A 13,196-nucleotide genomic window follows, 5' to 3' on the forward strand; every position below is an offset into this window, starting at 1 on the left:
GTTCAGTACGCCGTCCTCAGTCACCGATAGAAATATTTGCACTTATTTTCGTCACACGGTGTATATGTATAGTTTAATTTCACAAATTTCATCTCGTTTGTTTGATCTCTGGCTGAAGAGAGAATTTGGACCAGTTACCAGCCACACCCTCGTGGTTATTTTAAATAACAAGAAAGAGAAAAAGAGCACTTACCGTTTCGGTAGCTGGAGACTTCGTCTGCAACGGATTTTCCTCCCCTAGGTACAGTATGTAAGTCAAGCTGTCGCTGATGACTTGGACACTGTAACGAGTGCTTCGGAGGTTTAAATATGATAACGTGAAATGGGAGGAAACAGTTTGTAATTTTTTAAAGCACGACTGACATAACTGCTGGATTCAAATTTTTTTAAAAAAAGTGTTGTTGATAGTTTCCTGAAGTAATTTTTGTGTGGAAATGTGCAAGCGTAAATCAACTGCTTGCTCTCTGTTCAGTGATAAGTGTTGTCTATGAAGGATTTATTGTCGTCGTTTATGAATGTGGTTGATACAGTTGGCAGTGCCAGAAATTTTCATCTTGTTAGAATGCTGAAGAGTACTATGGTCACATTTTGCTACTGGTGTTTCCATATTTCTTTGGTGATAGTACCATAAAAGCTCGTGAAAATATTATAGTCTCAGTACTCAACGCATATCGTATTATGTTTCAATAAGGAAACAAGATAATTGGTGAAATTAATGCTATTATCAGATAATTTAGGTTTCAGAAATGTTACTATTTGTCGAGGCTGCTTCATCACATGCATTACTATGCATTTTATTCAGTTATTGTGCGTCCATTCTGCGTTATCCAGTTAGCTGCTATATTTTTTATTCATTGTCAAAGCCAACGAAGGCGCATTCTTAAAATCTTATGCGAATAGCAAAATTGTTAAATCGTAGCGGTTGCCTCGCTTGTCAGTCATTGCATGTTGCTATACGCGTGGTTTAATTTAATTTAGGTTGTTGTAATGCTGCTTGATCTTCACTTACTGTTTCCTCTGACCATGAAGTTATAACGTATTTCAGAACATTTTCTTTAAGTTCATTTCTTTCTTTATCAGTGTCAGACGATTAGAAATTTTATTCTGTTCACTTATATTTGACGGGGAGGCAAAAGTAACATTTTTGTGTTTGCTGTGGACGAGAAGTTAGATGTGAGCGTAAATCATTAAAGTCTTTTATAAGAGTGGGCAACAGATCAACAAGATGTTTCTTTCATGTTGGCTAAACATAATACAAAACCTATTCTAAGCAGTTTCAAACAATGCTGAACATCTTTCTCGCAAATTAATTATAAAACATATTTCATCCAGCATGACCCCTTAGCACAGAGCTAGTAAGTAACGAACAGGGTCGTAGATTCTCTCGGAAGTGGTAGTACTGGACCAGACTTATTGGCTCGGAAAGGTTTATTACCTTACATGCAGTTTAATAATTATTTCACTGTAAATATTGCTTCTATAGATTTCATATCGTCGGTGATAGCAATTATTCAGAGCCAACTTATCAACTCAATTATAGTTTTTCCCGTACACTAGATGCTAAGATGGTGACGGACTGGTAATTCATGAATATATATCAGGTGTGCTTGAAGTTGCTGGTCGCATCCTGGTGACTAATCCATGCAGATGATACGTATCACGTATGTGATAGGATTGCAGGCATTATAGATTAACTAGATAATAAAAATGCAAAATTTAATTGAACGTCAGTTGTATATTTAAAAGTTTGTACTGCTGTCAAGCGTAAAGATTTCAGTTGCCATATTTTTCATCTGGCTATCTTTCTACACCAGCAGCTGAACCAAACATTTGTGCTTACTGTATAAATGATAACCTGCTTACTACAAAAACTCCTGAGATTGACTGTTCTTCCCTAATATTAATTGAAATGCAAAAAATGGCACTTCGAGTAAGGTATGGCGTGCATATACAAAGGTCGGGAACCTTAAATGTTTTTCGAAATAACTTTCGAGAGGATAATGCATTTCTGTGAGCAAGGTTTAATACGTGTACAGAGCAGATGCTAACTGCAAAGTACATTGATACAAGTATAGGATATGAGGTACCGGTGGGAAATGTATTAAGAGAAATTAATTTGGTGAGGCAATTTGACCTCTGATATAAGGCAGAACTTAGGTTATCGCTGAAGCTTAAGAAATATCCTGCCAGATGTGTTTTGATTAAATCCTGAATTTATACCTATGTAACAGTATCTGATGTAAATTTAACATTGTAAAAATAGATAGTAATTAAGTTTTCGTGAAACTAAATATATAATTATTAGTTTGAACGAAAGAAAATTTTCACGAAAAACAAGAAATCCTATCGGAATGAACAAGGGACAAATTGATTTCCTAATCTTTCTTCATTTTTTTAATGCTGCCTGTATACCGTTGAGAAACAACGATAACAAAAATTTCCACGCACCTTACGTTCATTTGTATTTCAGAGGTCATAATTTAGTGATAGCAACGTACTTCTTGTTGTTGTACAATAAATTGGACAGGTGTCAATACCCAAACCCAAAGAGCCTTCCTTTATTAAAGATTTCGTTTGCTGACTGAAGTGTTTAGATTTGTAAACCTGATCATACTTAAGCCGAAAGTGTTTTCAGGTGAAAATATTTTGAAAACTGTGAGAATTACAAACAGTAAATGTTATAAAAAGTCTGTATCTTACAGGACAATAAATATCTAAACAAATATACATGAGTCGAAGTAAAAAAAAGTAAAAACATTAAAGACCATCCGATACCAGGAAACGTCTTACGTCCCATGTATAACTTAATCATCATTCAATTATTTACATTAAATTCTATCTTAATAAGTATAACACGTTTCTTTCACTCATCAGTTATGTCAATTATGCTTTATGTACAAACGCTAACGCCGAAACGTATAGTGTCTTTAAATATTTAATTACAAAATTACAAATTGTGTGGCGAGTTTTGAATAATTACAGAGAAGTGTGTAACTGCTATTGGTGAGCTGATTATGTGGTACCAGTGAATTCATTTACACACCATTTAGATCTTAATTCCTTAAACGGTGGAGTTGGTAACAGGCGTCACTGATGAACTTGCATGACACGGCCGAAATTTTTTTTAAGAAAGAAAAATATTTTGACGCCTATATCCATCCGAAAATTAGAATTTCATTGCTTCCAGAGTCACCACTGCTGCTTCAATAATTTATTTCAGCCTAAAGTATTTACAATGTTGGCAGGCTGTTAATGGGGGCTTCCAAACAGAAAAGTCGGGAATCATTTTTTCTAGAGCACAAACTACGTCGGGGAAATTTATTAAGTTGCATAGTATTCGAGAAATGGAATCCAGGGATTTAGTTTAAAAGACTATCCTGCTGTACAAATGGAATATTTTAGGGAAACGTATAGCCGCTGACTGTTATGACAGACTGGATCAATAGTCCAACTGGACAAGAAGCTCAGGAAGTTACTGCTACATCACCTCTCTTAAGTACCTGACTGACTCGACAAAGCTATGTACACTATTAAATAGGCGGTAGAAAGGCAGTAAAGGCGCTGTTACGGTCGCACTGCAGAAATACTGCATGTAACTTCATGGCAAAGACCGACCTATCTAAGGCGTAGTCCGACGTCATTATGACTTCAGATAGTAAGGATTCTCAGTCCGCCGTTGTTATCGAAAGTGGTGTGAATCATCTTGCAGAGCAGCCGTGGTGGCGTGGAAGCAAAGCAATTCAAAACGACGTGCGGTTTGACTCCGAGGTGCCGTGAGCTGTCTTGCTTGACAGCCATCGAGAGCAGCAAGTTTTTCGTATTTACAGCACCGCGCCGTGGCGAGCGTCGCACTACTTCCTCTTCCTCTTGCCGAGCACGTCGAAGACGGAGGCGATGTTGCTGACGTAGGTGGAGGCGGCGGGCACCGGCTGCGGCGAGCCGAACTCTGCCCACTTGGTCAGGTCGATGCTGGGGATGACCCCGCTGCGGCACGGAACCCGCGGGTTGCTGTCAACACGCAAGCACGCAGCTGTCAGCCACAGGCTCCGGAGAACAGGTGGTCACGCAAGTAAAAAGAGTCTCTCGGGGAAGTGATACATCCACTGATCACTAATTGCTAATGTTAAAATTATATCTCTAAAAGAGGTGGAAGAAAATGGAGAGAAATGAAAGAGCAAACGAAGAAGCTTTTACGATATTCCTATCACAAGAACAGGCTATATAAACTTCATACTAAAGAAGATTGTTTACAAGAACAAGGAATTAATGAGGAATGTGATAACATTTTAAAAACTGTAAGAACTATATCTAATGAAGTGTTACGTAAAAAAAGAAAGTACAGGATGAAAAAAGGACTAAGGATATGGAATGAAGAAATCGCAAACGCAATTAGAGACAAGAAATTAGCCCATCTACAAGCGTTGGAACAGAAAACGGACGATCAAGAGAGCTATGGACGGTGTCTCTCCTAAGAGTCGTCAGGCGCGTTTTCTCTGGTGTTTCGGCAGATATTTGCAATTTCATTCCTGCAACGTGTAGTTGGTGTCACTCCAAAGAAACTCTGCTCATCAGAATGTTGTGGTTTACAACCATCTCCGTGCAGCTTACGTCCTTCGATGCATCATGACATATTCAACGAAAGTCGACATTGAAGTTCAGTTTTACGAGCGAGTACGCACAACCGAAAGCATTAGTAATTGAACAGTTTTTACGAGATGACGTTCACATCGATTACCACGACCTAAGAGGGATTCACCTCTCCATCGTGAGCACCGTCGTCTACGTGAAACTGGTGGACGACGCTGCTTGTGAAAGGATTCTCAAAAGAACGACTGACCTTCTGTTCAGACGTTGCCGTTTGAAGTACCAGCCGATCCAACGGTGTTCCCATTGACATACGTGGCACCCTTGAAACCATTCCATTTGACCATCAACTGTCGACAGAAGCGTCGCCTTCAGTCGACGCTGAGCAGCCTCCGATGCGGCGGTAGGGCACCACAGACGGATATTCTGCTCTGCCGGAGCAAGTTCCGGCATCAGCTTTGCAATGTGAAGAGGGAATGACTCTACAGAAGTAGTTGGCCACCACAGGTTTGGTGGTGGGAACCGACGCTTTTGTCCCTGGTGGCAACGACTCCCCAGTGGTTGTTGGATACTGACACTCATATCCAAAAACAACGGGCTCCCAAGTGACGAAAGAAATGTAGACTGGTTCCATCCAATACGTGCATGATCAAGCCGACAGAAGACGAAGATCTGGATGGTGATGACCATCCCAAGCAGGAAGTTATTGTAAGTTCCCCTGACAGGATTCGATCAGCAGCAGATTTGAATGAGACCTATCACAGCGCCACGCTTCTGGATGAAGGATAGCAGATGAATTCAGTATCTGACCCTATCACAGAAATACTGCAACCTTCGGCTGTCCCATTAATTCTGAGGAATGACCGCAACACAATCCTGCCTGGGTGGGCCGACGATACAGAGGACGTGACGTTTCCTGCAGTAGCTAAAGCAGTTCCAGGTGCTTCACATCACGACAGTTAAATGCCAATGGACATTGGAGGGGACCCATTTTTGACAGCAGGGCCTCCTTCCGGTCTCCCATCTCCACGTCTCCCAAGAGGCATCAGCAAAACCTACTCCCAATGACTGGACTGCCCGATTGGAGCCATCAATCTCAATACCATCAGTTCTGAAGTCAAGATGCAGATGTTTCATGACTTCTTTTGTGCAGCAGTTTTCGACGTCGCACATTCTCCAGGAAGATGTTTATAGGGCGCCACCCACGGATAATGGCAGTGGTTGGTGGGTTGGATTGATTTACGGGAGCAGACTAAACAGCGCGGTTTAGGGAAGGGTGGGACAGGAAGGTCGGCCGTGCCCCTACAGAGGAACCGTCCCCGTATTTGCCTGAAGCGATTTAGGGAAATCATGGAAAACCTAAATCAGGATGGCTGGATGTGGGATTAAACTGTCGTCCTCCCGAATGCGAGTCCAGTGTGCTAATCACTGGTCTATCTCCCTCAGCAATGGCAGTGGTACGGCCGTTCTTGTGAAGGATGGCATCGTGATCGATCGTGTGACCTACTATCATCAGCACAAGGACTTGCTGTCACATATCAGGGCGTCAGGATTGCGAATGTGTATGCCCCCTCTGGTAAGGACAAGAGGACAGACCGTTCGAGATGTTAAGTGTTCTTGATGGAGGGATGCTACGATCATATCATCCTACGGGGTGACTCCAGTTGTGTCCTGTCACCACAGGATCAAATGCCACATTTAACACATGGAGAAAACTGCAACGCCTAGTGCAAGACCTTCACTGCATGGACACATGGTGGAGTATCCACAGCAGCATATGTTACCGGGCATTCAGCGAGCTGCTTTGATAGCATCAGTGTCTCCCATAGACTTATGGCAGAAACGCTTGATGCCGAGACATGGCCAGCAGCCTCTACAGATCATGATGGCAACCTCTACATCATCTCTCTCCCACGACAGAGAGAGTGGCGGAGCAGGAGCACACGGAAGACGACTGTAGCGCTCCTGGAGGATCCATAGTGTCGACAGTGGATCGTGAAGACTGGAGGAACTGTGAGAGGCGGAATGCGACGTTTTCATCTACTATCCAGTGGTGGTTCGATTGCGCAAAACCTGCACTGCTGCGTGTGATGATGAATTACTCTCGAGATTATATGTGTTGGCAATGACACATCATTTTATACCACCGTGGGATATATCCGCCCAACCACTGTCGCCAGGGCATCGGACTGAGGTCCAGAGATTGCGAGCAAAGTTCACACTGCTTGTGTCATGTGGTCTTGAGGCACGCTTGGGTGCGCCCATAGTCAAGACCGGATCAGGCGTGAATTGCTGGCCATGTATCACATTATCCGTAAACTTTGTAGATGTCACAGAGTATTGATCTCTGTGCTGGATATGCCAGACGTCTGGCTCCTGACGGCCAAAAAGGATATTGCCAACGCCTTCTTGGAACATTATGGGTGGTTCTACTCTGCAGAAGAGCAGGATGCTATGGCGATGGATGAAGACCTCCACTTCCCACCTCAGACCCTCGATTTCAACGTGGCAGCGACACACGTGGAACCCATAATGACGTAGGACTCGCCAATGCCCTCAGTAAAGGGGTAATCAACAAATCGCCGGGCCCAGATGGTCTACCAGTAGAGTTCTATCACACGTTCTGTGATGTTTTGATGTCCTGATAGTTTGTGATATATCAACAACTGATGGATATTATGACGCCCGGATGGGTTACGACGTACCAAAAACTTATGGACCCTCCAGTGCAGATGCCACCTGCCTTTGTTGATGGGATCCTTATATTGGTCCCCAAGCCGTCTGCTGGATACGACCGGCCTATTATGGTGGTAAATAGCAATTTCAAGATATTTACAAGAATTCTGGTTGCCCGAATTAAGAGTGTACTGCGCCAAGTCCTCTATACTGACCAGACGTGTCTTGGCGGTATAAACAACATACAGACAGCACCCAGTGACTACCACGATGTCATTGCACTGGTGGTGGCATGTCATGTGCATAGAGCCTTAGTATTGGTGGACTTTGACCCAGCTTTTGATAGGGTATGGCATGATTATGTTGAAAAGTTGCTTTGACAGCTGGCGTTCCCCCAGCCTTTCATAAACATCATCATGCACCTTCTTCATGGTGCGACTTCATAGGCTACAATCAATGGACGTATAGCACGCAAGATCACTATCACCCACTCTGTGAGGCAAGATTGCCCCCTGTCAGTGGTTATGTATGCCGCTACCATGGAGCCACTTAACACTGACTATGATGCTCTCTGCAGGGACTTAGTGAGTGTATGAGGACGATCTAGTGTTTTTAGTTCACACGCCAGCCAAAGTCCAAAGATCACTGGACTGAAATGCGCAGCCGAAAGCTGCTTGAACCTAAAGAAGTCTGAAGTGATGGTCATCACCAGCATCTTCCCAGAAGGGAGTTCAGGCCCACACCCTCTTTGGTATACTATCAAACGTTTGGGGGTTATCTTTAAGAGTGACAGTCGACAGACAGCACAGCTTACTCATACTCATCTCCTACAAGGCATAGGTACAGATTCCCATGGCAACTTGCTGCGAACCTTGAACATGCTATAGTGGTTGGCTTACATCAGCATCTATCTGGCATCTGGGACACTCCATCTGGCCATGGTCCTCCCAGTGCCAAAGATGAGCAGTCTTTGGTTATTTTGCCAGAGCAGAAATGATCATCAAAGTGCAATATGACCCGCTCAACCCCCCTACTACAAAGGATGGTCTTGGAATGGCCAATGTGCTAGTTAGGGCAGTTGTCTTATATGTAACCATAATGATAACGATGCGGAAACACCGCCAGCGCAACTTCATAGGAACTCTGATTGAAGAACTGGCCCCTGACACCCACTAACCACCCATTGCAGTGGCGCATACTTTGCCCCCACTATCTCACCTAAAGGAATTTTTGCGTACTTCATTTATGTCAGTGCGAACCTGCCAAGTGAGCGACTGCAGAGGGCCTACGATGTTTACTGCCCTATGATGCGAGGCCATCCCTATAATTCGAATGAAAGCCGTCTACCCTCGGTTAATTGGTCGGTGGTCTAGCGTTCAGTGCATGGCGCTCTTCTCGATTCTGATGTCAGTGATGCCTGATATTTGGTGGTCAGTCACAAATATATGAATTGCCAGAGGCTCCATTCCATGTGTATGGCTGATTCTCCGTTATATCCAAAGTGCCAGCTACCTGATACAGATGAACACCATTGGGAGTGTAGGCCCGCCGTCGAGATGTGGAGGTACATGAGACTGATTTTGGCCATAATTCATGGACGATCCCTACAGCAGTGACTTCGACATCCCTTCTTATCCCGGAGATGACGCTTTACCCACATACTAACATGAATGCAGTGATATGGATCAAGGGCTTGTCCATATTGTATCTTTACCATGCTAATGACATACACTTTCTCGATTTTTGAACCTTCCTATGGGAACGAATCACTCGTCTATGACGCCACCCGCACTACCGCCAATACTTTGCTAATTACCTGGATAGTGTCTTCTGGGACCCTCCCCACAGTTGAGGTGTGCTGGGTAGGTGAAGTTAACCTTATGTGCATGTTAATTTTAGAGAACGGACTAGAACTAGTGATAGAATCATGTGAACTCTTTCGTCGTGACAACGTTCCCGGCCCTAATGATGGATTAGAAGGACCCATGGACATATTGATGGGAGGCAGCAGAAGGTGTCGTGTCTAATGTTGATTCCTCTAGTAGGGCAGCCTTTAGAATTATTTATGCTTTAAGTTTTTGTTGTTTAGTTGTTTGTCCCTGAAGGAGCACCTTTGTAAGAATAAAGATGTTTTGTTTCACCTGCCATTCTGCTCCGAAATAAAAAGAAAATGGAGAGGAGCCGTTCAGGGAAGTGAATGGGGAGGCGCAGGCCTCGCATTTCGACCCCCGCCCAACCTGCCTCCACCGGTCTGAAGATGACTGCTCCACTTTCTACTTAAAAAATTAAAAAATGGTAAGGAGGCCGCTCGCGAAAGTCGGAAAATCTGTAAATTAAAAAAAAATGGTAAGGCAATAAGTGGGAGAGCCGGGTTCGAGTCTCCATCCAGCACAAATATTCATTACCGTCATTCCAATATACAGCTGATAGTTGTCCATATTCGCAACTGCGAATACATCTCATGTATTTCATAGCGGCTGTACTCGCCGTAGTGCCTGTTCCTTCGGACTTGCACGTGTGTCCGAATGAATATTACACCGTAATTCTGAACAAAACAGGCACTGCAATATCGTACTAGTAAGCTTCTGTTGCTACCAACAGCTTCCTTTCACTGGCCGGGGACCTAGTGCCCGAGGATGACTTCCCTTCCATGATAATACGTGCATTACACTCATTAAGACTCCTCGGACACAAACACGACTAGATATGTTGAAGCAACATCGTGAGTAGGCTTTGGTGTGGCACTGAACTGTTTTATGTCTAAGCTTTGATAAATCATTAAATAATAAATGATTTTTGAAACATCCCCATCCTTGTGTGGCTACAGGTGGAAAGAAAAGTTCTCTCCTCCATGGTTACTAAGACGGGTTCTCGTCCACGGTACCGGTGTAGCCAAAGGACTTAGTTCCAGAAGGCAGCGGCAGTAAAAATCTATGAACTTACGTCGTCTCTTCCACTTCCCAAAGCTTTATCATTGTCATGAAATCGTGTACTAAATGCATGAAGTCGGCCCCGTTTACTACGAATCAGTAGAACATTTCTTAAAAGTTTGCCAGTTATCTATGTTTAGCCACGAGTAATGATAACAGAACAAGTGAAACAAATTTGGTGAATAGTGATAAAGTCAATAGAAAAACGAGGAGAAACGTTTGTAATAATTTAAAAGTGTTACCGTCTATAAGATCAACATTTACTTACATCTCGTGGTCAGGCAGTACCATAGGATATATCTGTATCGTATCTATGATGTCAGTGTTGTCGCAGATGACCCTGGACAGCTTGATTTTTCGAAGTTCCTGTAGTTGCTCTGAAATAGAAACACAAATATTGAGAAATAGTAAATTAAGAGACTATAGTTATAACACCTGCATTTCCTTTTGTTACGCACTAACAAGCACATACAACGCAATCACTTAATAAGAAATAATCATAGTTGCCGAAGGATTTAGGAAAAAACAGACCATAGACTTTTTCACGGACTCCACACACAGTATTTTCGTTAAGTTGTTAATGGGAACAAAAATTTGGACAGCCGGATGTAGATATGGACACAATTTCCTTCAATTAAGAGTGCAGTCAGTCTATCGAAAAATTTCCAAATTACATTCTTCTTTTGAAATTATGTTCATTGTGACACTGTATAGAATTAAAATGAAAAAAAATGTACTAGTGTTTATGTGGTAATGAGCGAAAGTAAAGGTGAATCCCACTTCATCAGTAAATAAATTGTACTATCTGAATTGCAAATCTTCAGAAATCTATCTCAGAATGCATTGACCGAACTATAAAATGGTGACCCTGTGGTCCGACACATTACACAAGGCCACAGCTGTCTTGAACGGAACTAGGTGTGCACTGGTCAGACATTCCCATTCTAATACAGTCATTGTGATTTTCTGTGGTTCCCCAAGATTTTAGAAATAGACCACGACCGATTTATCAGTGTAATTTCGGATATCTGCCTTGGTAGCAGTTACAGTCGGCAGCGTTGCAGCAATTACTTGGTCACCAGGAACAAGACCGGTAAAAAAACTCCCCATCACTTGGAGACAGTGCATATAGTCTTCCTCGAACAGTTCGTCGTTAGCCCAGGCTTCTCTCTTCTTCTCAAACTCTGCTACATTTTATGATTCTGTTCCTATGTCTCCTCTCGATGAATACGTTCTTACGCACATGCGTCCGTTTCCCTTATCACCACCGTCCCCAGTTCAGCTCATTTTTAGCCTTGACGTCCGCTGCGTGCCTCACGTTACCACAACGATCTTACGCCTTTGGTAAGTCTGTATAATATTTTTGATTTTCCCTTCGGCCAGACGTTTTTTTACCTCGATGATCGTCTATTTTGTAAGCAGCATTTTATGTAGTCTTGACCTTCGTTACTTATCGTACAATTAGGCAGACTATAGTTTCAGAGATCTATTTTACCTTACCAGGTCAACCAAAATTTTCATCAGCTACACATACGATTTATTTTATAGTTTTTCGTCTATCTAGTTTACCACTTTATCCTTATTCTAGGTTTCCTTTATCGGAATCATATTTCTTATATTTAGCTGACGGTTGAACATTTTTATGACAACTGGACACGCAATGTTGGGTTGCCACTGGTTATCGCTTCAGCTAAGTTATGAAATACATGTCAGTTCATATATTCCTATGTAGTTTCGTATACAGTTCAAGTACATTTTAACCGAGACAGGATCTTTGTACGTCTTGTTCTTGTTTATATATAACTGTATCGCTGAAGATGTGGTTCTAACACCATGAAACTAATTGGGTCCTAAATAAATATTAATCATACACCTGAAGCGATCTTTTTCATCACGATATAGTTTTACATCTGTGGATATCCACAATACAAAATTCTCTGTAAACAGAATTTTAGAAAGTGTAGTTTCTTTGTGTTGGAACTAGTGCGCAATATTTTTCGACGGAGGGCAACAGCACCTCCTTAGTAAATTACTCGCCCACCGTCACTGAGTTGATCTAATTCTATGTGGCTTGTTACAGTTCAATGACAAAAACATCGCAGTGTGGGACGCAAAGACAAATAGCTCCATCGTAGAGCTAGTAGTCCCCTTGTGTTGAAGTAAAGTTACGTCTATAGATAAGTCAGAGAGCTAGATGGAACGCTGGTAAGACACCAGTGAGAACGCCGGTTTAAATACATCGATTCAAATTTTTCATGATAGGCCTAAATTACGACAGCTGCCGGGATGGTTCCTTTGAAACGGCACGGCCGGTTTCTTTCACCAGTTCGAGTTTTAGAGTTCCGTGCTTAATTATCTGGTAGTCGACGGGATCTACGATCCTTTCTACAGAAAGGTTGAATACCCAGTTATCAAATAGCTTCTCAGGTAACTGATTTTTTTTTTTTTTTGTATTCTTATTGATTCACCGTCTTCTACACTCAGAACGTACTATTATGGTGGTATGTTCGAATAACATTTGAGTACTTCCTGTACAGGATGTTCCGAAACTATTCATTAAGGTTAATGCAGGAGCTAGAGAACCTCAGAATTACATATACAGGGTTATTACAAATGATTGAAGCGATTTCACAGCTCTACAATAACTTTATTATTACAGATATTTTCACAATGCTTTGCACACACATACAAAAACTCAAAAAGTTTTTTTAGGCATTCACAAATGTTCGATATGTGCCCCTTTAGTGATTCGGCAGACATCAAGCCGATAATCAAATTCCTCCCTCACTCGGCACAGCATGTCCCCATCAATGAGTTCGAAAGCATTGTTGATGTGAGCTCGCAGTTCTGGCACGTTTCTTGGTAGAGGAGGTTTAAACACTGAATCTTTCACATCACTATGCGTGAAACTTTCTCCCACGCGTTCAACCGTTTCTTCGCTCACTGCAGGCCGACTCGTTGATTTCTCCTTACAGAGGCATCCAGAAGCTTTAAACTGCGCATACC

General features: G+C 42.4%; 1 protein-coding gene across 1 annotated transcript in view; it reads right to left on the bottom strand.

The window, feature by feature from the left end:
- Positions 1 to 1,715: 1,715 nt before the first annotated feature.
- Positions 1,716 to 13,196, bottom strand: part of LOC126473871 (chorion peroxidase-like) — a 253,336-nt gene continuing 241,855 nt past the window's right edge. Inside the window, exons 17-18 of the mRNA XM_050101206.1 lie at positions 10,459 to 10,567; positions 1,716 to 4,008 (exon numbers count right to left, since the gene is read on the bottom strand). Of these exons, the coding sequence (XP_049957163.1) occupies positions 3,852 to 4,008; positions 10,459 to 10,567 (266 nt within the window). The 3' untranslated portion in view covers positions 1,716 to 3,851. The remainder of the gene's footprint in view (positions 4,009 to 10,458; positions 10,568 to 13,196) is intronic.

Source organism: Schistocerca serialis, chromosome 1 (assembly GCF_023864345.2).
Source record: "Schistocerca serialis cubense isolate TAMUIC-IGC-003099 chromosome 1, iqSchSeri2.2, whole genome shotgun sequence".
Taxonomy (NCBI): Eukaryota; Metazoa; Arthropoda; class Insecta; order Orthoptera; family Acrididae; genus Schistocerca; species Schistocerca serialis.